The sequence below is a fragment of the Leucopleurus acutus genome (assembly GCF_964270905.1).
Source record: "Leucopleurus acutus genome assembly, chromosome: 8".
Lineage (NCBI taxonomy): Eukaryota > Metazoa > Chordata > Mammalia > Artiodactyla > Delphinidae > Leucopleurus > Leucopleurus acutus.
Window position 1 is genome coordinate 24,929,193 of NC_139151.1, and position 24,588 is coordinate 24,953,780.

The window sequence follows — 24,588 nt, forward strand, 5'->3', positions numbered from 1 at the left end:
TTTCACCCCTATCTTCCCTTGCTCCCTAGTCAGTCCTTAATCATTTTTTAAAAATTTAACTTTCACACTCCCAAATTCTTGATTATTCTTTCCATGTGCTGATAAACCTTTGTCATTTTTGGAGGAAACATCACAGTGCTACATTTTCTAAGCTTTTGCATGCCTAGACACTCCTTCTAGTATCTTTATCACTCTTACTCCATTAAAAATATGTAGATGTTGGTCACTTGTCTTCTGACAGTTACAGAAATAAGGACTAAGGTTACCAATTTTTCTACCTAGCTGTTTGAAGAATTTGTTTCTTACTGTCTTTTCCATAGAACATTAGTGTGATTCTGTTAATTCTGTTAATGAAATAAGGCCTTCTAAATCTGCACACTTAGTAAAAATCTGAGTTTTTCTCTTACATTGTAATTATTGCTTCAGAGTACCTTTCTTTTTCCTTTTTAATAAATACCATTTACTTGCTGGTTCTATGTCGTTTCTTTTTCTCTCTTCATTTACTCCCAGATTTAAGTTTTCCAGATGACTGACTTTTGGATTCATTGTTAATTCTGCTTATCTTCAATGAAGTATTCTAAATATTTTGGGTTGGATTTTTTTTTTCCCATGTATTTTACCCAGTTCTTCTTACAGTTACGGCAGCTACTTATCTGAGACTGAGAAGCCAAACATACTGAGTTAAGAACTTGGGCTCTGGAGTAAGACTGCCTGGAATTGAATCCATCTCAGCTACTCACGAGGTATTTGACCTTGAGAATTTATTTTACCACTCCACGCCTCAATTTCCTTATTTTTATAGGAGGGATAATAATGGTACCTACCCTATCGAGTTTTTGTGAGGATTAAAGGAGTTAATACAAATAAAGACTCTAGGACACTACTTAGCACATAATGAGCTGCAAAAGGGAGCTGTAATTACTATACAGATATTTTTGAAAGTAGTCTTTGAATCTTAAGAACAATTTTTTTCCATGTTATCTTTTTTTTTTCCTTCAACGATAAGGATTCACTGAATAATTCACTGAATTATTTGCCATGAGATAGATGTAATACCACTTTTCTGTCCTCTCTACTCCCCAACTATTGTCAACATCAACTTAAACAGGTTTCCCTTCTCAGAACTGCAGCTGAGGTTGGTGTGCATAGCCCCTGCCTACAGTGTGTTTTTTTTCTAGATGAGATGCAACTCAAGATACTTGTGCTGCATTTTCTTCTGCTTAAGAACAGGCATTGTGGCATAATGAAAGTGACGATCTCTTCCCTTCAGAAATCCATTCAGTTGAGCAGTTTAGTTTCCACCTTCTTTCCCACTCTTTGTGCTACTGTAGTAATTCAGAGCAAAAACCCTAACCCCCACGCCCAAACAAATTCTGAATGATGAGGTTATGAAAAATTGCACCCACTTCAGACCTGAGCACACGGGTTCCTCCTGTTTCTAGCAACACTACAGTCTTTGGCTTCTTGACTAATGATATGAGGCATTCCTAGTTTGCACAGAATAACTGCTCTTACTTTGAAGGGTCTATTAAATCTAAATTAGTGATAGATAACATTCACTTAATCTTTAACAGTCCTCAAAAATGTAAATTAAGATTTATTCTCTAAAATGGAAGCTTCTAGCTACTTATAAGTCACTAATATTGCACAGTGGTATTTTAAACAGTACAGCCTTATAACAAAAATGTGCTCAAGATTAGAAACAATGTAAATTAGAAGAAAAAATTACTGTGTAATCTCAAAAGGTTTGGGGATTTGATTTTTTATCTTATTTTTTTAAAAAGAGTTGAAAATAATAAAAAGTGAAACAGATTATTTTCATACAAGCTGACCCAGGGTAATCAGTCACCCTGATTACAGCAGGCCTTTCTGGCTACATAGGGTTGTTGCCTTAGACAACAAAAGTTGTCTACAGCTTTTGGATCAGCATGGCAGAAGCACCTCCTCCTCCGTTGCAAATACTGGCAAGACCATATTCTCCTTGCTTCAAGGCATGAGCCAAATGGACGACAATCCTGGCTCCAGACATCCTAGGATTAAGAAAGCATTTTGGTACTTTAATTGTTTATAGACTGTATGAATAACCAAATTAGCCATTACTTATAGCTGAATTTAACTACTTTATTTTAACTTGGGAGACTTGTTTCAAGAAGGGTTACAGCTTTTTTTTTTTTTGGCTGCACTGAGCAGCACACAGGACCTTAGTTTCCCAACCAGGGATCGAACCCATGCCCCCTGCAGTGGAAGCGTGGAGTCCTAAGCACTGGACCACCAGGGAAGCCCCAAGAATGGTTACAGCTTTTTGAAAAGCCCAAGCATAGATTTTACTCTTAAATTATCTTCTTCAACATAAAACAATATTAGTTTTCAAGGAACAGATGTGATAGATCTGTGTTCAATGGGGATCCTATCAGAAATGGTATTTGCCCTATGAAGGATGTGTGGGAAGAAAAACTGTTAAACCAAGAGTAACAAGAATTATCATGAAGCAGTTTAAGTTTTGATAGGAATATACAAAGGCAGCCATTAACCTAGGTATATTTTTCTTTATAATTTTACCTACCCAATTGGATGTCCAAGAGAAACAGCTCCTCCATTGATATTCACTTTTTGGGGATCAATCTCTAGCATTTTAATGTTTGCTAGTACGACCACACTAAAGGCTTCGTTTATTTCCCACATTGTAATATCTTCTTTTTTCAATCCTGCATCTTTAAGAACCTAAATTTTTTAAAAATATAGATTATGTTCAGATAATTAAGTCAAAACTTATTTTCATTATCTTCTTGAAATTCTGCAATTTTCGTTTATATTTCCCTTTGATGTAATACATAAATATGGAGTTTCTTAGTTTCCAGGAGGAAGGGCCCTTTTATTTTCTGATTTTAACTTCTCATCTTTTGTTTTTGTTTTTGTTTTTTTTGCGGGGGGGGGGGGTGCTGCACAGCATGCAGGATCTTAGTTCCCTGACCAAGGATCGAACCCGTGCCCCCTGCAGTGGAAGTGTGCAATCCTAACCACTGGACTGCCAGGGAATGCCCTAATTTCTCATCTTATTGCATTGTAATCAAAGACTTGTTTGCATTATCGTATTTCTATTATTTTGGAGAGAGAAAACTTCATTTTCTTGATCATTCCATGGATAACTGAATACTCTTTATTTAGGGGTACACAGTTGATACATATTCTTAAGATCTACTTTACTGATTATATGTTGCTTAGTTCTAGATTTTTTATCTGTCAAATGAAAGAGGTATACTACTCTCTACTAATTTTTCATTGCATCCCCTAGAGTTTCTGCTTTATAAAAGTTGCTGTGGGGTTATCTGGGGCACAGTTATTCAAAGCTATCATATTTTCACTGTAAATGATTTATTTAAAGTCTTATTATATGATCTCTTGTTTTGATAGTTCCTCAGCTATTGCAGGAGGGTGTTTATCTTTAGAAATTTTTTTGTTCTGAGCAACAATAATATTAACGTGAAACTTCTGTTCCTCCTTGCTCTCTTCCTCCAGCAGGCTCAGGTAGCTTTCTAAGTTGTACAGCTCAAACAGCTTCCTCTAGTTCCAACACCATGAGACAAAACATGGTACCTACCTAAGTGTAGCCACTTTTCTAGCTCTCAGAATCTAGCTGAGAAGTGTTTATCACCCTTCCTTTCCAATGTGATGCACATTCACTTTCAGAAGCTGTATAACTGTGTTGCTTTCTGAGATCTGCCACCTCTGGACAGATCAGCACTCCCTGTTGTTTCTGATCCTTCTCTATCCTTATTCCCCACTGATTTTTTTTTTTTTTTTCTAATCTGGGTGCCACCCTCAGACATATTCTTTCAGGGTGAGGCCCTCTACTTCTGAAAGGGAACATTTGCTGGAGTCTTCTGAGATCCCCCTTAACCCCTAAACCAACACAACACTGTCTCCTTTCCTGGGACCCCTTAGTAACTTCCCACAAAGACTCAGACTGACAATTGGAGCAGATAGGTCCTCTCCATCTCCAGTTTTACTCTGAGACCAGCTCCCATGAGTTCCCTTTCAGGATGAAGACTGCTCCTTCTAGTAATGAATATTTGCTTTGAATTCTAGAACCCTGGACCCTCAGCATTCCCTTCTTTTCTCTGCTGCACCAACCTCCCACTTTGCGGTTGCCATTCCAGGTATGTGAGTTCCACACAAGGAATTCAATCATGTAGTTTTTATCTGCTCCACTGAAAATATAGTTTGTGGGCTGCCCCTTTACTTTTGTTGTTGTTATCCTTGTTGCTCTTTAATTGTTTTCAGGAGAAGTGAGAAGATTTGAAACTAAGCTACCTCTATGCTTTGGTGGATGAGTAACATGTAAAATCTAAAACATGCAACCTTGGTATAAGCAAAAACAGAAATTGGCACAATGAGTTATGGTCTGTTATTTTGTTCTCACCTTAGGTACAGCATATGCAGGTGCAACTGGAAAATCAATAGGTTCTACAGCAGCATCAGCAAATGCTTCATTAAAAAAAATACATCGTTAAAATCTTTTTATAAGCACCCAAAGCTATATCTAACAACTCATATAATATGCAAAAATGCAAGTTTCCTAAACATTATAGTGTATTTAAATGTATTTGTGCCTTTTCTAAGATTCTACACTTTACAAGATTATACCAGTCATCTAAGCCATTGACTTTCACAGATAGGGAGTTAGGGGAAACTGCCTCCAGGGACACTGACATTATCTAGAGATATTTTTGGTTGTTGCACAGGTGGAATGCCACTTATTGTAGTATCTAATGGGTAGAAGCCAAGCTGCTAAACATCTTACAATGCATAGAATAGCTCCTACAACACAATTATTTGTTGTGAAATGTCAATGGTGCTGAGGTTAAGAAACCATGATCTAAACAAAATGGTATCTGTTTAACTCCTTATGAAGAAGGCAAGGCAGATTTTACAGCTAAAAAGTCTTAAGGAGACTGAGGACATGCCAAGACCACACAGTTAATAATTAATGCCAGTACAATTAAATTTTTTGTATCTCTATACTCCTAAGCCCATATTCTTTTTACTCTACCTGGCTACCTTTCCCCACAGTGCCAGGGGAAAACATGTACCCTGTAGTCTCCCACACATCATCCAGGATAGGGAAAGATTTTTAAAAGCTTTCTCTTATACAAATCAAATACTAACGAAAATATTGAAGGAGGTTCTATCTCAATTAAAACATGTACTAGTTAAATTCTGTCACAAAGTACAACCTACAGACAGAAATAGCCAACTTCAATATTACGTATAATATTACTGGCAAAGAAACTCAATTTCAGGAAGAATATAGCGGTTTAGGAATAAACAAGTTCAGAACATTTTCTACCTGCTATTCTTGCCAGTGGTTTAACACTGAGCCTCTTGGCTGCATCTGCAGTCATCAGAACCATAGCAGCTGCTCCATCATTCAGTGTGCTGGCATTGGCAGCTGTTACTGTACCTGAAAGTATCAATGAGCATGACATCAGAACATCCTTTCACATTGAATTCGTTTGGATCAATTTAACAAATTTCTGCAGAATACTGCCTGGGTTGCTAGATGCATGAAGATATGGATGGAGATAATTCCTGCCCTCAGGAAAATACACATAATTAAATGTGTATGTATATAACACAATTAATGTCAGTATGCCTTTTTACGTTAGATTTTTTTAAATATATATTTATTTATTTATTTGGCTTCACCGGGTCTTAGTTGCTGCCCCGTGTGGGATCTTCGTTGTGGCATGTGAGATCTAGTTCCCAGACCAGGGATCGAACCCGGGCCCCCTGCATTGGGAGCGTGGAGTCTTAACACTGGACCACCAGGGAAGTCCCCTTACGTTTTTTGTAACAGTTTATTCAAAGCTACCTCAAAAGGCATGTGTGATGGCACTGGGTAAATGCTGGTTCATAATTCCTCAAAGATAAGGACCACTTCATATTTTTCCTAACAAACACTAAGTCTTTGCTTATTCACAGTAGAGCGGGCACTCATTATATATTTTTCAAATCAGTGTCAAAATCAGGTATTTCTTCTTCTCTACAATCACTTGAAGTTAAATGAATAATAAAAGTCACTAAACTGTACATTTTAAACAGGAGAATTTTATGGTATGCAAATTATATGTCAATTAAGCTGTTTTCTTTTAAATACCAATGAAAACCCTAAAATAGACTGCTGCTAAAATTATAAAAATATACTTTTGCAATATAATTTTTTTTTTCTTTTTTTGGCCAAGCTGTGAGGCTTGTGGGATCTTAGTTCCCCGACTAGGGATCAAACCCGTGCCCCTGCTGCGGAAGCACAGAGTCCTAACCACTGGACCATCGGTGAATTCCCTGCAATATAAATTTTTATATGATGCTTTAATAAAAAAGATTAATCCACTCCTATAGTTAGTATTGAGAAATTCAATCAAAAAAGGGAAAAAAGTTATTTCAGATTATTATCGCAGCTGTATACAGCCAATTTTAAAAGCAGAACTGACCTTTTTTCCTAAAAGGATTTAGTAACCTGGGATCCCACTTACACTAACAAACATTCAACATTTATTTGTTGAGAACCAGGCACTAGAGATACAAAAATGAAAAACATCTATCAGCTTAGTCCTCCAGAGGCTTACAGATATTTAACATAATATGTAAACTTGACTTTCATATCATGAAAAACTTTCAAGATGAAGTGCATATGAAAAACTGTTCTACATCATTCTACAACCTGTTCCAGAGGCTTTATATATTGAAAGTATTAACTGTTTATATAAAATAAAAAACTAATAAAAAACATACTGTATAGTACAGGGAACTCTACCTCAATACTCTGTAATGACCTATATGGGAATAGAATCTAAAAACCAGTGGATATATGTATATGCATAACTGATTCACTTTGCTGTACTGCAGAAACTAACAACATTGTAAATCAACTACACTCCAATAAAAATTAATAATAAAAAACAAGTTCAAACACACACAGACACGCAAAGAAAATATTAACTGTTAAGCAATTTTAAATATACTTTGGATAAATATCATACGTTTTGTTACCTTCACTTGAGCCTGATACATTGAAAATGTTAAATACCATCTAGTTGTTTTCTAGAATTTTTTTAAATCCTCAGGCAGTTCTAAGACGAGATATGGTACACTGACTCTTTTTTCTTATGCTTCATTTCTTAATACTAACCATTTTCTTTTTGGAAAACCGTCTTCAGCTTTGGAACTCTACTAAAATCAACACGTTTATATTCTTCATCTTCTTTCACCACTACATCTGGTTTACCTAAAACAAAAATCTTTTAAATTAAGTAATCTTAGCAGTGAAGATAATAATTAGTTGCTCAGTAAGAAATGGTACACAAGGTGCCTGGTAGTCTGTGCTTCCCTGTATGCCCACATACCTTAAACCATCCCAAGTAAATTCCACTCAAGAATCTACCATCAATAATTTCTGTTAGTGTCTTAAAGAAGAGTTTATTAAGTAGCCTGATGCAATTTAAATCTTCTATTTAGCCACATCCCATTCTCTTCTCTCAGCCTCCTTCTATGATCACAGACCTCATTCTTCTAACGCCAGGAGTAGATGTCCAACCTAGGCTGGATAAGTTTTGGTACTCCATCATTCTCATCACAGTAATTATTTCTAGAATCGAAATGTAACCTAAACCAAGTTAATTGAGTCTTTACTGTGGATTTATTTTGCTGCAATTGGTGAGGAGGTCTCTTTCCTTTGTGACTGAGAGCCCTACAGATGTGACCCTGGAGATGGAGGCAGCACCACAGAAAAGCTGAGACAATAAAGAACAAAAGCAGCACGGAAAAGCCAAGACAGCGTGTCCTAATGGTACTGACTACCCACTTCCAATTCCTGAAGTTCCCAGAGCTGACTGGTTGCTGCCATACATCTTTCAGTTCTGGGACGAATCCCCAAGTGGCCTTCTAATAAATCCCCCCCTTTTCACTTAACTTAGTGTGTTGTCTGTTGCTTATATTAGGAACAATTATATTAGAAATTAAATTAAATTATATTAGAAATTAAATTTACCTCTGAATTAGCAACATTTCCCTTTAATAACCATAAGCAGCAGTGTCAGCGTCCTCAGTTGAAATTAACAAAGATAAAAATGTACTAAAACTCAAACATAAAATATTTAGCAACACACAAAGTCTACTAAAAATTAAAATCTATTTATTCTTCAACCTTTTACTGTAATTGTGACAGGAACAACTTCATTTCCAAATTTTCCAGCTTCCCATGCTGCTTTACTTCTGGTATAGGAGTTAATAGCATAAGTATCCTGTTCATCTCGTGCAATATTCAGCTTCTTTGCAGTATTTTCAGCACAGTTGCCCTGATAGAAGTTGGAAGTTTTAAAAAACTAATTAACTTTGCATAACATAAAATAGTGGTTAGTAGTTAAATTTAGTTTCTTAAAATATACTTCTTTCTGTACTAGGTAATTTTTTTATTCATGTCTCATCCTCAAATACTTCAATTAGCCCAGAAGTTGCTATTTTGAAGACAAATAATTAAACACCTATGGAATCCATTATTAAATGTCAGAAAATGTCCTATTTCAGTGTGGGGCAATTTATTCAACAGTTGAGCCAAGTTGATGCAATGAGCTTAGAAAAACATTTTCCTAAAATGAATGGCTCAATCAACATTTATATCCTTCAGTTCAGTTTCTGAGATATATATATTGGACTTTCCTGGTGGTGCAGTGGTTACGAATCTACCTGCCAATGCAGGGGACATGGGTTTGATCCCTGGTCCAGGAAGATCCCACATGCTGTGGAGCAACTAAGCCCGTGCACCACAACTACTGAGCCTGTGCCCTAGAGCCCGCGAGCCACAACTACTGAAGCCCGTGGACCTAGAGCCTGTGCTCCACAACAAGAGAAGCCACCGCAATGAGAAGCACGCACACTGCAATGAAGAGTAGCCCCCGCTCACCACAACTAGAGAAAGCCAACATGCAGCAACAAAGACCCAATGCAGCCAAAAATAAATAAATAAAAATTAAAGTATATATATATATTTTTTAAATCAAGCAGTATTTTATATACATGGCATTTCTCCATTAAAAAGCAATAATTACCATATGAATTTTATTGTAGACATCAGTTAGCCCATCTTTTACAATCAAATCTTCAAGCTTTATGCCACCATATGGTGTTGCTCCTCTGTTCATTACATAGGGAACATTGGACATGCTCTCCATCCCACCTGCCACCATCACATCCTGCTCAGCAACACACAAAAACCCAATGTCAATTCAAGTAGTACTGTTGACTTCTGAACAACACCAGGATTAGGAACGTCAACGCTCCACACACTTGAAAATCTGTGTATAACTTCACGGTCGGCCCTCCCTATCCATGGTTCTACATCCACAGATTCAACTGTAGTACATGTTTATTGAAAAAAATTTGCACATTAAGTGGACCCAGGCAGTTCAAATCCATGTTTAAGGGTCAACTGTAGTTGCAAGCCCATTATACCCTTTACACAGCTACAACAAACAAGTATTCTACATGGACTTTATTAAACATTTGCTATACAGTCACTATAGGAAGTACCCTCTTGACACTGGTAAAAGGAAATGGTCTGAAACGTGTAATGATAATTAAGATCAGAATCAGACATTAATAAGAATGCCAGGAATCTTTAATGTAGAACCATCTGCTGAAATTCTTCTAACCCTTCATTTCACTGACACTGCCAAAAACGTAATCTCAGTTCTCGGAAATAATCCGACTTCCTTGATTGTGATCCTCCCAATCAGCTCTTCCCAGATAGCTATAGTAATTTTCTACTTGATCATCTGATATGCAGCCTGTCCTTCCACCCAAGTGTCATCTACACTCATCTGAGTCATTCTGGCTAGACTGTAAGTCTGGTCATTCCACTCCTTACAGGACTCACCAGCATAGCACATAAGGCCCTTTACAATCTGACTTCTCATTCCCTTTCCAGTCTCATGCCTGGACCTACACCTGAGGTCATACAGAACTGTTTAAATATCTTCAGAGATTTCCCTGGTGGTCCAGTGGTTAAGACCCTGCACTTCCACTGCAGGGGGCACAGGTTCAATCCCTGGTCGGGGTACTAAGATCCCACATGCCGCAGAGCGGCTGGGCCCGTGAGCCATGGCCAATGAGCCTGCGCATCCGGAGCCTGTGCTCCGCAATGGGAGAGGCCACAACAGTGAGAGGCCCGCGTACCACCAAAAAAAAAAAAAAAAAGAATAAAGACAAACAGAAGTTCTGTACCAAAGAAACCTAAATATTTTGCCTGTTTTCAAATATGGAGAGTCTCAAATAGTTCTCATATAAGTTTTATTCTGCTATCCTGAAATACTGAGTATTTTCTGGGGATGATGGCAATAATAAGTGACAGAAATTAAGTTATCAATTATTCTACAGAATATAATATAAGTGACCATTCAAAATAAGGCAATTCCTAGTATTCCTCTAAGTCAGATAATTTTATACATGCACAAATGAATCAAAGAACACTAACTGAAAGCATTTGCTAGAGAACCACAAAAAAATCAACTGAGACAAAATTTTCCTTGTCATTCAAACCATTCTGAAACATCTAAACAATTTCATGACCGTTTGACAAGGGTTTGGTAATACCTGATGTCAGTGTTACCTTGTGTATAGGCAAACAAGCTCTCATAAGCTATGGAAAATATGTAACTGGTATAACTTTCATGGAAAGCATTTGAAAATATCAAAATTTTTAAATCTCTGACTCCGAAATTCTCCTCTTAGGAATTTTTCCAAAAGACAGACTTGCACATGATGAGATTTTTTAATGTTTTGTTCACCAATCTCCAGTGAATGTCCACATAGTAGATCCTCAGCTAATGATGAGCAAAACCAGGATTTGAAATTAGTCTGGCTCCAGACTTTTTGTTCTTAACCACTACACTATACTGCTTAGTACAGTGAATTAACAAGAATTGATTTAAGTATTTATAATTACACAAAGATATATATAGGGGTACTCTCTGCAGCATTATTTAAAATAGTGAAGAACTGGAGACAACCTAGATGTCCATTCAATAAGGACCCATAAGTATATTATAGTTGTTCAGGTCAATAGAGTACTATCTTATGTGCTGATACAGAATGACCTCCAAGACATTACATGGGGCACTGAGTTTAAGAAACTTCCCCAAAGTTTCTCTGCTTTTCGGTGGCAGAATACACAAAAAAGTGATGAATAAGTCAGAGATTCAAAGTGGGGCAAGAAGAAAGAAGATTTTTCATTTTATACTTTTCTATACCATCTCAGTTTTTAGCATGTGTATCAGGTATCACTCTTTTTTTTCTCTTTGGCTTGCCTTACAACTGGAAACAAAGCAAGGAAGGAGTAACAGCAAGGGTATGCATAATTATGATTCTTGTACATGTAAGAAATAATCTGCAAACACCTCACAACTGATTTTTACCTTGGTGTGTTATACCCTGATAGGCTGGAATGCACTAGACAGGGATAGGGACACCTGTTTTCTAATTTTACCCCTGTAACTGTGTTTGTAGTCCTCTCAACCTCTTTCCTCAACTGAAAAAAAGGCTTGGATCTGATAAACTCTTAGGTCTACGAGTCCAGGTCTAGCCTCCTAACATCTAGCATATGTTTGCTGAGCAGCCTATCTCTTGCTCTGGTAAAGACAAGATCAAAATCATCAAGGCCAATAGAAAGCCTGCACAATTTTACAGCTGAACCTGAACATAAGGAGCTATAAATTAGTCATCAATTTTGGGCTCAATCAACGATTTGATTCCCAGGGTCAGCACCTTATTCTCATTTATGATAAAAACCCTTCTCATTCTAGCACAGACAAAATTTACGGTGTCTTAAATCAACCAGAATCCTAAGTAAAGGGGCACCCAAAGACAAAAACGTCCTGGCTGAAAACTACTTTTTAATACCAGACACTTGAGCTATCATTTTGACCTCTACTTCAAATGGAATTGGCAAATCCAGACACTCCTGAGTGTCTGAAACAACAGAGCAACTGCACTTATGAGAAAGAATCTCACTTGTAGAGTATGAATATGCTTAGATTTTTAGTGTTTTTTAGCACTGCATATTATTTTAGTTATAAAATGGAAAAGAAGGTACTTCTTACCTGATGTCCACACATAAGATTCTGAGAGGCCATCATGATGGCTTTCATTCCTGAGGCACAAACTTTGTTTACAGTGGTACATGGAGTAGAAATAGGTAAGCCTAAAACCAATATAAATCATACTTTTGAAGAACAAAGATATTCTTCAAATAAACTGTAATAAAATAGAGCATGTTAAACTATAATCTGCAACATTTCTTCTGCCAATATAAGTCTATTATGCATTTAACATTTTATTTAAGCTGAAATGACCTCCATTTTGCCATGTCAAACATTTAAGTATAAAAGCAAAAATGTAGTCCTAATACCTGCACCCAGTACTGCTTGCCTTGTAGGGGCTTGTCCTTCACCTCCTTGTAGAACATTACCCATGTATGCTTCTTTCACTTCTTCTTTTGGAATCCCTTTTTTAAAAAAATCAAAAAGACATTTCCATATTTTATTCAATTTAGTAATTACCTAGTAAAGTATGTGACATTATATAGCAGGAATGGTTTCTTTTTCTTGTCAGTTTTGAGCTTCATTCATAACACTCTAGTACAAGGATTTCTTTTCAAGGGAATTCAGAAATGTAGACATTAATTCGTTTCTAAGTGTTACGTATATAGTTAAGTGCAAAATAAACATTTGTTCCATTGAATCACTACCCCTCAACACAAAAAGTAAAGCACTACTAACCTGCCTTTTCAATGGCTCCCTGAATTGCAATGGAACCAAGTTTAGTGGCTGGCAGAGAGGAAAGGCTGCCTAGAAAGGATCCAATGGGTGTTCTTGCAGCACTTACTATGACCACTTCCTGGCAAGACAGAAGATGGTAAAAATTATTATATTTAAATATTTTACCCACATCATCTTTCATAAATAAACAATTCATAGATATATTAGCCAAATAACAGACTTTTAATGAATGACTAATTACCCATCAAAGATGAAAATAATATTAGAACAGCCCTAATATCAGTTCAATTCTGGTACTTTATGATTTAAGACCTAATAGAAAACCTAAGAAAAACCAGTTCTAAAATAGGCATAGACCAGAAGCTTAAGGTTCAATTCTATTAGTCAAAATTTAAGAAATGATCAGTTTACCCTTGTTAACTGCATAAAAAGCCCTAATTAAAGGGCTTCCTTACTGAAGGCAAACTCTGGTCTAGGGTCAAGACCTGTATGTTAGTGGGGGCATACCACTTAACTAGGACACAGCCAGAGCCATACTTCTTAAACTATTAATAAGACAATATAAAATTTAAGAAAAAGATAAAAGCTCTCTTAAATATTGCAAAACACTATTTTAACAATTCTCTCCTTACGCTTGCCTTCTACATGCTCTTAGATAAATACATACATACATACATGCATAAATTCTCATAGATAATAAGAGAACCATTCCCTGGATTCTGGTCGAAGGCTATTACTAAGTCTTTTTAGAAACCGTTATGAAACAAAAGGAGGACCCCTCAGGAAGCACTAGGTGACCAGGTGATGGTCCTTCCTGTCTAATCCCCAATCTCCTTCAGCCCCTTTCTTCTAGTATCTTCCATGTGGCCTCTGCAATGTACCAACCAACACAATATAATGGGGGTTCCCAAAAGTAAAGGAAGAACACTGCCTAGTTTTAGAGAAGGTTGTTTACCATAGACAATGACTGGGGAAGAAGCAGAAATTACGCAGGGCACTAGACTGAAATTTTTTAGGGTAATTTGGGAGTCTGACTTAATATTTCAATAATTAGCTATTCCTAACCACTGAATCATCCCAAGCTGACCCTCATCTATACATGCTTTAGAATATGCATTTTTAATAGACTACATTTCCTTTAAATTCTTGAAATTTTAAAGCACAATTTAAATTTATACTTACATTCAAAGTGGGTTTTGATACATAACTTCGTTCCACATATCTTATTTCCTGTAATATAAATATTTGTTATGATGTAAAAAATATTAACCTACATCACTTTATACTTCTCAGTAATGGGATTATGGTTATTTCTTTTTGCTGCATTATACTTTAATTTCCAAATTTTCCTGTTCACATATATCACTGTTACAATTTTTAAAATTACTTTTGTAATATTCTTGTCTGTTTAACTGTTCATTGGAAATGTATGTTTTAACTTCTGATGAATTTTTCATCTTAAAATTTCTAAGCCTTTTTAAGTATAAACTTTATAAAATGTAATTTTAAGTTAAATCTAAGTTCTAAATTAAGTAAGCCCAAATTGGGCTGCTGCTTATATAACCTACTTACACTGAAGGATTCTAGCATATTATCTGTGACCCAACTCTGAATTTAAATTTCCTACTTGTAGTAAACATGCCAGTCATTGCCTCTCCAGCTACACCCCTTTCTCCAAAGGGTCTGGGAGGGACAGTCCTAAGTACAAGGTGATTCCCATCGTCCTCCCACTGGCCAGAGCTGACAGGACCAAAAATGGAATGGACTTTGAACCAAGCTAGCACTCTGAGAGACCCAATCAACTGAATGATGATGGGCACTTGAAGTGAAAGGCCCAAGGGGCTGGAGTTAGTCAGCAACACCATGTAAAAGCAGAGGTTACAGCAAAGAGAAAAGCCACAAGTAAGCAGAGAAGCAAAGGAATGGAACATATACACTCAGAAAAGGAAGAAAAGACCATGCCACACTACAAGAGACAAAAGAAGATAACATAGTGATTTTCTAGTTAGGGTTCCAGCAAGGCCAGCTTTACTTTATTTCCTAACCTTGGATGTCCAAAGAGCTTGCCTATTGTATATCTTCAAAAAAGTCCCTTTCTACTTAGCTAGTGTGAAATGGGATATTGTTCCTTGCAATCAAAGGGCCTTTTCTAAACCACTTTAAAGTCTCTGGTTCTGTTTAGTTGAAGGTTCCCTGGTTTCTCCACTTTGCCCTGGATCCCATTCCAGTTGCCTTTTAAAAGATGCCACATCTTCCGTTATCCCTTCCCTCTCCCCAGTATCATTCATCCCCTTTACTCCTGGATTATTCTGTAAGCATAGTAATAGGCCTCCTCCCACCTGAAAGAATTAAAAACAAACCTCTTAACCCAGACTCCCATTGAGCTTTCACCTCATTTCTTAGTTCCTCTGTACATGAGAAGTTCTCCAACAAGTTACCTACAATTTGCTTCCTTGTCCTCACCTCCTATTTACTGTTCAACCCCACCCAATCTGGCTTTTATCTATCCTTTTGTTGGCTCTGACCAAGATCAACAATGTCTGGATAGCAAAATCCAATAAAGACTTCACTATACTCATCTCATCCATTCAGCAACCTGGGACTCACTTTTCTCCTTGGGGAAACATGCACAGTGGTTAAGAGCCTAGGCTTACTAGCTGAGTATTCTTGAGCATTAAGTTTTCTAAAATACTCCCCACATGTTGTTGTGAGAATCAAATGAGGTAATATGTGTAAACCACTACACAAACCCTCCAATTTCTTGGCTTCCATTTTAACACAATCTTATAGTCTCCCTCCTATCTCTCTAGTTATTTTTCTCAGTCTTCTTTGCTGTTTCATCCTCCCCTTCCCAACCTCTAAGTGCTGGAATGTCCCAGGGCTTTGTTCCAGGCCCCTTTTAATTTTCCATCTTCACTGTCTCCTTAATCATATCTAGCCCTATAGCTTTAAACAGCAATTATGTCCTGGTGATTTCAAAATTTCTATCTCCAGCCTTGACCTCCAGACTCATATATCCAAGTGCCAACTTGATAGCCTGAATTTAATGTCCAACTCATGTCTCTCAATTTCCACCCTAGAACACTAGTTGCTTTTTTTTTTTTTTTAATGGTGGGAGTGTGGTTTATTAAGCTGTGCCTTAGTACAGGCTCTGAGGTTTGCCCATGGTGCTTTTAATGTACAAAATGTTCTGCCAATTTTTTTTTTTTAAATAAATTTATTTATTTATTTTTGGCTGCATTGGGTCTTGGTTGCTGCACACGGGTTTTCTCTAGTTGTGTCGAGCGGGGGCTACCCTTCGTTGCAGTATGTGGGCTTCTCCTTGTGGTGGCTTCTCTTGTTGTGGAGTACGGGCTCTAGGCGCATAAGCCTCAGTAGTTGTGGCACGTGGGCTCAGTAGCTGTGGCTCGCGGGCTCTAGAGCGCCGGCTCAGTAGTTGTGGCGCATAGGCTTAGTTGCTCTGTGGCATGTGGGATCTTCCCAGACCAGAGATCAAACCCGTGTCCCCTTCACTGGCAGGTGTATTATTAACCACTAGGCCACCAGGGAAATCCCCTGCCAATTTTCTTGAGCAATGACACCGGGAAGTTGACAGCTAAGTGGATGTTGTACACAGCTCATCATCTGTCATCTGCATGTGGCCAACAGCCACTGCCAGACACAGCACCTTCTTCATCTGGAACTTGATCGTGGACTTCACTTCATCAACTTTGGCCACGATGTTCTCATTGTGGGTCATCACAGAAGGAACTTGCCAGCCTTATTCAGGCATGGGTCCAGGATTCGTGGGATCTTCTTGATCAGAGACTCTGAAGCCAAAAAGGCATCATACTTCTTGGCCAGCTTCTTGACCAGTTTCTTATTCTTGTTGAGTTTCCTTAGCACCTTGATGCCCATGTGGGGTATATCCACAGCCTTGGCCTCATCACAATGCTGCTGGTCCCCCAGAACACATATGGAGAACTTGGGGCAGGGAGTGGACTTAAGCCCAGAGCATCCACATTCACCAACAGCTAGTCTGGCTTCCCAAACTAGCCGGCAGGCTCAGCCAAGGCCTCCCCACACCTCCCCTCTTGTTTTTTTTGTTGTTGTTTGTTTGTTTTTTAATTTATTATTTCTTGGCTGCGTTGGGTCTTCATTGCTATGCGCGGGCTTTCTCTAGTTGCAGCGAGCAGGGGCTGCTCTTGCGTTGCGTTGCACGTGCTTCTCATTGCGGTGGCTTCTCTTGTTGTGGAGCACAAGCTCTAGGCACACAGGCTTCAGTAGTTGTGGCACACGGGCTTAGTTGCTCTGCAGCATGTGGGATCTTCCAGGACCAGGGCTCAAACCAGTGTCCCCTGCATTGGCAGGCGGATTCTTAACCACTGTGCCACCAGGGAAGTCCCTCCCCTCTTGTTTTAAGACCCAGTGTGGGGGTCTGTCCAGCCACACCTGCCTGGAGCAGGGGGTCTGAACTACCCGGGCACTTCAGTGCCACATGTGCCAGGCCATCTCAGCCTCAACCAGAGCCTGAAGGGAGGAGACGGGCACAGGGACACTGAGGGCTGGGTGGGATGAGAATGGTGCCAACCTGGCAGTGCCCAAGAAGCGTTTGTCCTTCTGAGGGTCACAGTTGTTCAGGCTGATCTGAAGCTCCACCATCTCCAAAAACTTCTGGGGCTTGCGCTGGCTCCCATGCAGGACTTCCCGTACCGCCTCATAGAGGGTGTCACGGGAGACTTTACTGCTCATGGTGCCTCACGCCGTGATAACCGGAAAAGTAGAACACTAGTTTCTTTCCAGCATTTCCCTCCTCAAGATATCACATCACAATCTGTCCAGGTGCTAAGCCAAAATCTTAGGACTCACCCTCCATCTGTGCCTAATACCTAGAGATACTCTATCATAGGTACTGTCAATACTGTCTAAAATATACCTAAATTCTTCCACTTCGCTTCATCTGCACTACTGCCACCTAGTCCCAGCCACGATCTCTTGCTACTGTAACAGCCTTTTACTTCATTTCCTGCATCCCCAGCTTCCCTTCTTCAGTCCATCCGGTTTTTAAAACATAAATCAGGGAGTTCCCTGGTGGTCCGATGGTTAGGATTTGGTGCTTTCACTGCAGTGGCCCAGGTTTAATCCTGAGATCCCAGGGGGACTGAGATCCCACAAGCTGTGTGGCGTGGCCAAAAAAAAACACAAAAAAACAAAAACAACCCCCCCCTCCCCACATACACACACAAATGTAAATCAGATCACATCGCTCCCCTGATTAAAATCCTTTGATGGGGCTTCCCTGGTAACGCAGTGGTTGAGAGTCCACCTGCCGATGCAGGGGACACAGGTTCGTGCCCCGGTCGGAGAAGATCCCACATGCCGTGGAGCAGCTGAGCCCGTGAGCCATGGTCGCTGTGCCTGCGCGTCCGGAGCCTGTGCTCCGCAGCGGGAGAGGCCACAACAGTGAGAGGCCCGCGTACAGCAAAAAAAAAAAAATCCTTTGATGGCTTTCCATTGTTCTTGGAATGATATCCACAGTCTCACCCTTATCCTACAAGTTCCTGGCTCCTGGAACTGGAGCTCCTGATGATCTGGATGGTATGGTATGATCTGGCTCCTAATGTTCTTTCCTTTTTCTTTTGGTCTTCTTTTCTAATGTTCTTTCCAAACTCATGCCACTCTTGCTCTGTGCCAGCCACACCAGCCTCCTCTTTGTTCTGAACCCATTCCCACCTCAAGCTCTTTGCAGTGTGCCTCTGCCAGTAAGTCTTTCCCCAGCTTGCCTTGGCTGATTCATTTTTGTTCTTCAAGTCTCAGCTCAAATGATACAACCCCAGAGTGCTTCTCCCTGACCATTTAAAGTTGGCTTCTATTTCAACATGATTATTTCCTTCAAAGCACCTCTCACACTGTGTAAATACAGGGTTCACATATTTAATCTCTCTCTCTCCGTATAATTAACGCAAGCTTCTGAGAGCAGTCCTGTCTTTCCCCCTTCCCTTCCTCCTCCTTTCTCGTTCACTGCTACATCCTTGTCACTTGGCATAGTGCCTAGAGCTCATTAAATATCCCAGGAATGACAAAATTATAGTAGGATCAAGACACTGAACATAATGTGTGATAAATATGTGATAAATGAACACAACTAGTTAAGTTTTATTTGCATATCACAATCATCTTTCAAGGACAGCTCAGCTGCCCCAAGAACTCTAGAGACCACCCTTGACAATGCAGGCAGAGGTAGACACTCCAGTCTTAGCTTCTGCACACCCTGTGCACACTCTATTTGTCCCAAACACATAATTCTGTAACCCTCACTGGCCTGTCTCCCCACTAGACTGTAAGTTTCAAGAAGAGACTGATTTTATTTTTTATCCCAGTGATGGCAAGAAACGCTAAACAAATGAACAAAGTCTGGTGCTTACTAGCAGCTCTGAAAAACATTTGAGGGGCTTCTCTGGTGGCGCAGTGGTTGGGAGTCCGCCTGCCGATGCGGGGGACACGGGTTCAATTCCTGGTCCAAGAAGATTCCACATGCCGCGGAGCTACTAAGCCCATGTGCCACAACTACTGAGCCTGCGCTCTAGAGCCCACGAGCCACAACTAACTGAACACACACGCTGCAACTACTGAAGCCCACGTGCCTAGAGCCCATGCTCCGCAACAAGAGAAACTACAGCAATAAGAAGCCCACGCACCGCAATGAAGAGTGGCCCCCGCTTGCTGCAACTAGAGAAAGCCCAGGCGCAGCCACGAAGACCCAACACAACCAAAATAAATAAATTAAAAAAAAGAGTCAGCCTGGGGAAGATCTAGGGAAAACAGCATTTGATGCATTGGGAAGAACTAGGACAAAGGCCTTGAATTAGAAACAAACTTGGCGCATGCTAAGTATAGAAAGTGGAACAGTATAGTGGGAGCCACATACTCAGGAGAACACAGTCTGAGCTGAGACTAAAGAAACAAGCAGGGACCAAAGAGGCCATAAGAAGGACTCTGGATTCTAGTCTGTGCAATGAGAAGCCACTGAAGGCTTTTCTACTATAAAAACACCACTCTGGCTGAAGTATAGAGAGCTGACTGTAGGAGCAGGAGTAGAAAAAGGGAAGGAGACCAGGCAAGAGCTCATGTGGCTAGTGCTAAGGAGGTCACAAGAGGGGTGGATACAAACAGATGTATATGGAATATGTTTTAGATATAGAACCAGCCAATGGGTGGGTATTAGTATTCTTATTTTACAAGTAAGGAAACTAAAGCACAGGCAGGTCAAGTAACCTGCCCAGAGTCACAGAGCCAATATGGGGCAGACCTGGGATTTCAAATCCAAACAGTTTCACTCTATTATACATATAGTTTACATATTATACATATATACATATTGTATTATGCATATTATATATTTGTTATACATATTATATATTTTATTTAAAATAGTAATAAAATTTAGGAAGCTGAGGCAACTGCTCTTTCCAAAGTACTGCACTATTTTTGAGTAATTAATGATTTGCTTATGATATTCTTCACTAATCAAGCGTGTCATCAGTGATACTAATTTTTCATTATTTCTGTTCACAGGAGACAAATTCATGAGAACTATCCATATGCCAAAATAACTGTAAAAAATCAGTAAAATGAATTAGAAATTGAGCCATTATCAAGGAAACATTTTGAGAAAACAGATTAATCATTTAAAAAATTTTTCAACTTCTTAGAGGATTTAGCAGTTAGTACTCAAAATACCTTGTATTTATGCATATTACTGTCTGTATGGGGAAGCAAAGTTCCCTTACATAAAACTGATATCCCAAATCTGTATTTCTTCAGGCCTTTATAAAGTTCTCCAAGTATTAAACAGTTATGCTAATTTCAATCAACGCTTTTCATTTTATGTATATGTTCATTTTATGTATTTCATTTATATAATTCCTTTGTTAAAATCTTATATAAACACTTATATTAAATTTTTACATTGTTGAATGCTCCCTCTGTTATGGGTTGAATTGTGTGCCCCACCCAAAAGAAGTCCTAATCCCCAGGACCTTAGAATGTAACTTTATTTGTAAATGTGGTCCTTACAGAAATAATCAAGTCAAAATAAGTTCATTAGGGTGGGCCTTAATCCAATATGACTGATGTCCTTATAAGAAGGGGAAATTTGAACACAGAGGCATTTGCAGGGAAGGGAAGTGAAGACACAGGGAGATTGCCATGTGCAGATAGAGGACTGGAGTGATGCATCTACAAACCAAGGAACTCAGATTGCCAGCAAACCACAAGAAGCTCAGAAGAGGCACTTGATTTCAGACTTTCTAGCCTCCAGAACTGTGCAACATATCTGTTGTTTTAAGCTGCCCGATATGTGGTATTTTCTTACAATGGCCTAAGGAAACTAATACACCCTCCTTCTTGGAAATCTCCCCTCCCTTGGCTTTCAGGTGACACTACATTCCTCTGGTTTTCTTCCACAACACCATCCTCTCTTTTCATTCACCTTCACGGGTTCCCACTTGTTCTGCCTGTCCTGAAACAGTGTCTCCCAAAGGCCCTGTACAAAGCCCTCTTCTCTCCTCTGTCTACACACTTGCTGTAGCTGGCCTCATCAAGGCCTGTGGAACTCCTCTCTCAGCCATTCACAGCCAATCAGTCATTAAGTTCAACAGATTCTATCTCCATGCTATCTCTTGAATCTATCCATTTCTCTCGGTGTTTACTGCCAATCAGATCACTATTACCACTTACTTGCTTACCAAAACATTCTGTTCTTTTTTTCTGTATAAGGCTGAGAACTGAGGTACAAAACTCCACATGGTGAAAGGGAATGGGAAGGGAATGCAAAAACCATGAGTATCCATCAGGCTTCAACCAGGAAAATAAAAACCATTCTATGTGAAACAGAATTTAATGCAGAGAATTAAATGCACAGGTGAGGGACTTCCCTGGTGGCACAGTGGTTAAGAATCCACCTACCAATGCAGGGGACACAGGCTGGATCCCTGGTCTGGGAAGATCCTACATGCCGCGGAGCAACTAAGCCCGCGACCCACAACTACTGAAGCCCGCACGCCTGGAGCCCGTGCTCCTCAACAAGAGAAGCCACTGCAATGAGAAGCCCACGCACTGCAACGAAGGGTAGCCTCCTCTCTACACAACTAGAGAAAGCCCACACGCAGCAACAAGGACCCAACACAGCCATAAATAAATAAATAAATTTTAAAATAAATAAATGTACAGGTGACAGAAGAGCTGAGAACAGGAGACAGCAGCACAGAGATTAGCAACAGGAAGGCACTAGCATGCTCAGGCTGTTAAGACAAAGGGAAGAAGCAGGGTTACCAAAGCCAAGGGGTCAGGGTCACCTGGCAGAAACAAGAACCAAAGGACTGGCAGACATTGTCAGAAACACAATCTAAGGCAGAGAGAGGAAAAAAATAATTATCCTGACTTCTCCCTTCTTATCTCCCAATCTTCCACCAGTTTCTGAACCCAGACAGAAGCCAGATGATGCTGGCACCTGCAAGGGTCGGCCTCACAGCAATACAGAAAGAGAAGAGAAGATGAATCTGGGAACAAATAGGCTCAGGACTGGCACAATGCAGGATTTGTTTTTTTTTTTAAGTCTTGAGTATTAAAGGAAAATTATCTTGGTTCAAAATAGCAAGACAGGACTTTAAAGGAGGGAATGGTCAAAAGTGTCAAATATAGTACAAAGAAAAGTCAAGAAGAAGAAGAAAAATTACAGGAAAAGAAAATCACTGGTATTCTTCTGTTGAGCAGTACAGAAATCTAACTGCAGAGGTTTAAGGAGAAATGGATGTAAACGAAGGTGACGAGGAGGACTACTCTTTTGACCATAAGAAAAAAGCAATTCCAGCTGGAAACCAACAAGCTCTGATAAAGTCCATAAAGGTTTCTTGACCGTAAGGGAGAGCTGTGTGTATCTGAAGGCAAAAGAGAAAAAGCCAGTTTAATGGGTTAGAGATCAAGTTCCATTCCACAAAATGGCACTGAATATTGAAAACCTGTTAAGACAAATGGATTTCCATGGTTCATTAAATGACCACTTAATTCAAGTAACAACCAATACAACTAATTCCTAGAGTTCAATTAAATGAACACCACAAATCATATGCTACATAACCTACAACTTCATTTTTCTCATCAGCAACAATTGTGTTTGATTTTAAGCTCCCAGTTAAACTATAAATTAAGAGGGTTCTCCATTTGGTTTATGTTTTGTTTTGTTTTTTACAAAATTAGAGTACTTATTTCACCTAATTCACCAATAAATGTTGGTTGAAACTCAGGATGACCCAAGTACATTTTTGTGATTTCCGACATACTAACAAATATGCTAAGAACTCATGTTTCCTGGAAACCCACTCCTCCTGACTTTTCTATTATCTCAGTCACCCAGGATTAATTTTAGACTCTTCCTTTTCCCTTGGCTCCCACCCTCACTCTGCATTTGTCAAGTTCTACACTTATTCTTTCACAATCTCTTGCATAGTGCTCCTCCCTTTCAGCTCCTACTGCCAACACACCCGTTCAAGTTACATCACACCTAACAGACAATAGTTTTTTCCCCACTTCAATGCTCCTATACCTCTAATTATGACAAGAGCAAAAATATCAACGGTCCTCACTGACTTTAAGTCAAATCCAAACTCTTACAATATGACTGGATTTCAAACTTTATTGCTCCAACCAAACTGGAAAAGTCAAGCTTCACCAACCACACCCTGAACTTCTCTACCTACTCTTTAGCTTTTGCCAGACCCTAAACATGTGGTGCAAGCTAGCTTGCTTTGATGTACGGAAAACAGTAGATTCTTTCAAGGCTGTCGCTCCTGTGTTCCCTAAACACAACAGCCAGAGGAGAAACACGGCTCTGGACGCCCTTAATACGTAAGCATTACTCATCAAGAAAGTGAGTAGCCATTTATTTTCCCTTATAGGTTTGAAGTTGCTCCGAGTCGGTACATCTTTTTATTATCACCCTGTAAGCCCATAATGATTACCTATTGCAGGAAATCAAAATCTCTTGACAATAACGCTCACAAACATGTTTTAAAGAAAAGCTCGAAAACAGTTTTACGGGCCTTCCCTACCCGTCGGGCAAGGTCAGAACCAAGCCCGCGCCTTTCTGCCTGTCAAAATACCTGCCCCACCTGACACACCAGAAAGCAATTATCACGATCCGGGAGAGTCCCCTGAGAATGGAAACGCCCTGTGCGAGCCGGCAAGTCTGAGCGCGTGGCTTTCGGGGCGTGGGTCCCTCCGGGGGCTTCCTCAGGCCTGCACTTAGGGCTCCTTCCGGCCGCGAGGCCGCAGGCAGAAGACTTCCGAGGCGAGACCCGAGTCCCAGTCCCTCTCACCTGCATCTGCCTCCGAAGCAGGGGGCTGCGCCCACGGGCGCCACCGCGCAGAAGCGCCGCCAGCACAGCCATGGTGGCCGAGCGCCGAGCGGACATATACCAGCGGAGAGATGTGATCGCAAGCGGCGGGTCCCCTACCCCGCTTCAACCGCCGACCCGGCCGCCTCCTCCAATAGCAGCCTCGGGCCGCGACGGCCGGCGGCCATTGGCCGGCAGCATAGGAGGGGAGGGACGGAGCCTGGCGCTGGGACGCCCGAGCAGCGCGTGGCAGGAGGCGCTGGCTTAGAAGTCTGCTGATACGGTGCCAGGTCCCCTTTCCACTACTTCTGACCTTCTGAGACCAGTGGTTTATGTGTAACCTGGGCCTTTTCTGTTCACTGGGCCTGCTTCTCTCACTTAATACC

General features: G+C 40.0%; 1 protein-coding gene across 1 annotated transcript; it reads right to left on the reverse strand.

Moving 5' to 3' along the window:
- Positions 1-24,342, reverse strand: ACAT1 (acetyl-CoA acetyltransferase 1). Its single transcript, XM_082845203.1, has 12 exons — positions 24,185-24,342; positions 14,013-14,060; positions 12,831-12,948; positions 12,461-12,556; positions 12,153-12,253; positions 9,105-9,248; positions 8,204-8,354; positions 7,190-7,285; positions 5,348-5,461; positions 4,421-4,485; positions 2,564-2,721; positions 1-2,030 (listed from the first exon to the last, which is right to left on the reverse strand). Exons 1-12 carry the CDS (start codon positions 24,278-24,280, stop codon positions 1,910-1,912), a joined length of 1,308 nt encoding a protein of 435 aa, XP_082701329.1. The 5' UTR covers positions 24,281-24,342; the 3' UTR covers positions 1-1,909.
- Between the last annotated feature and the right edge of the window lie 246 nt (positions 24,343-24,588).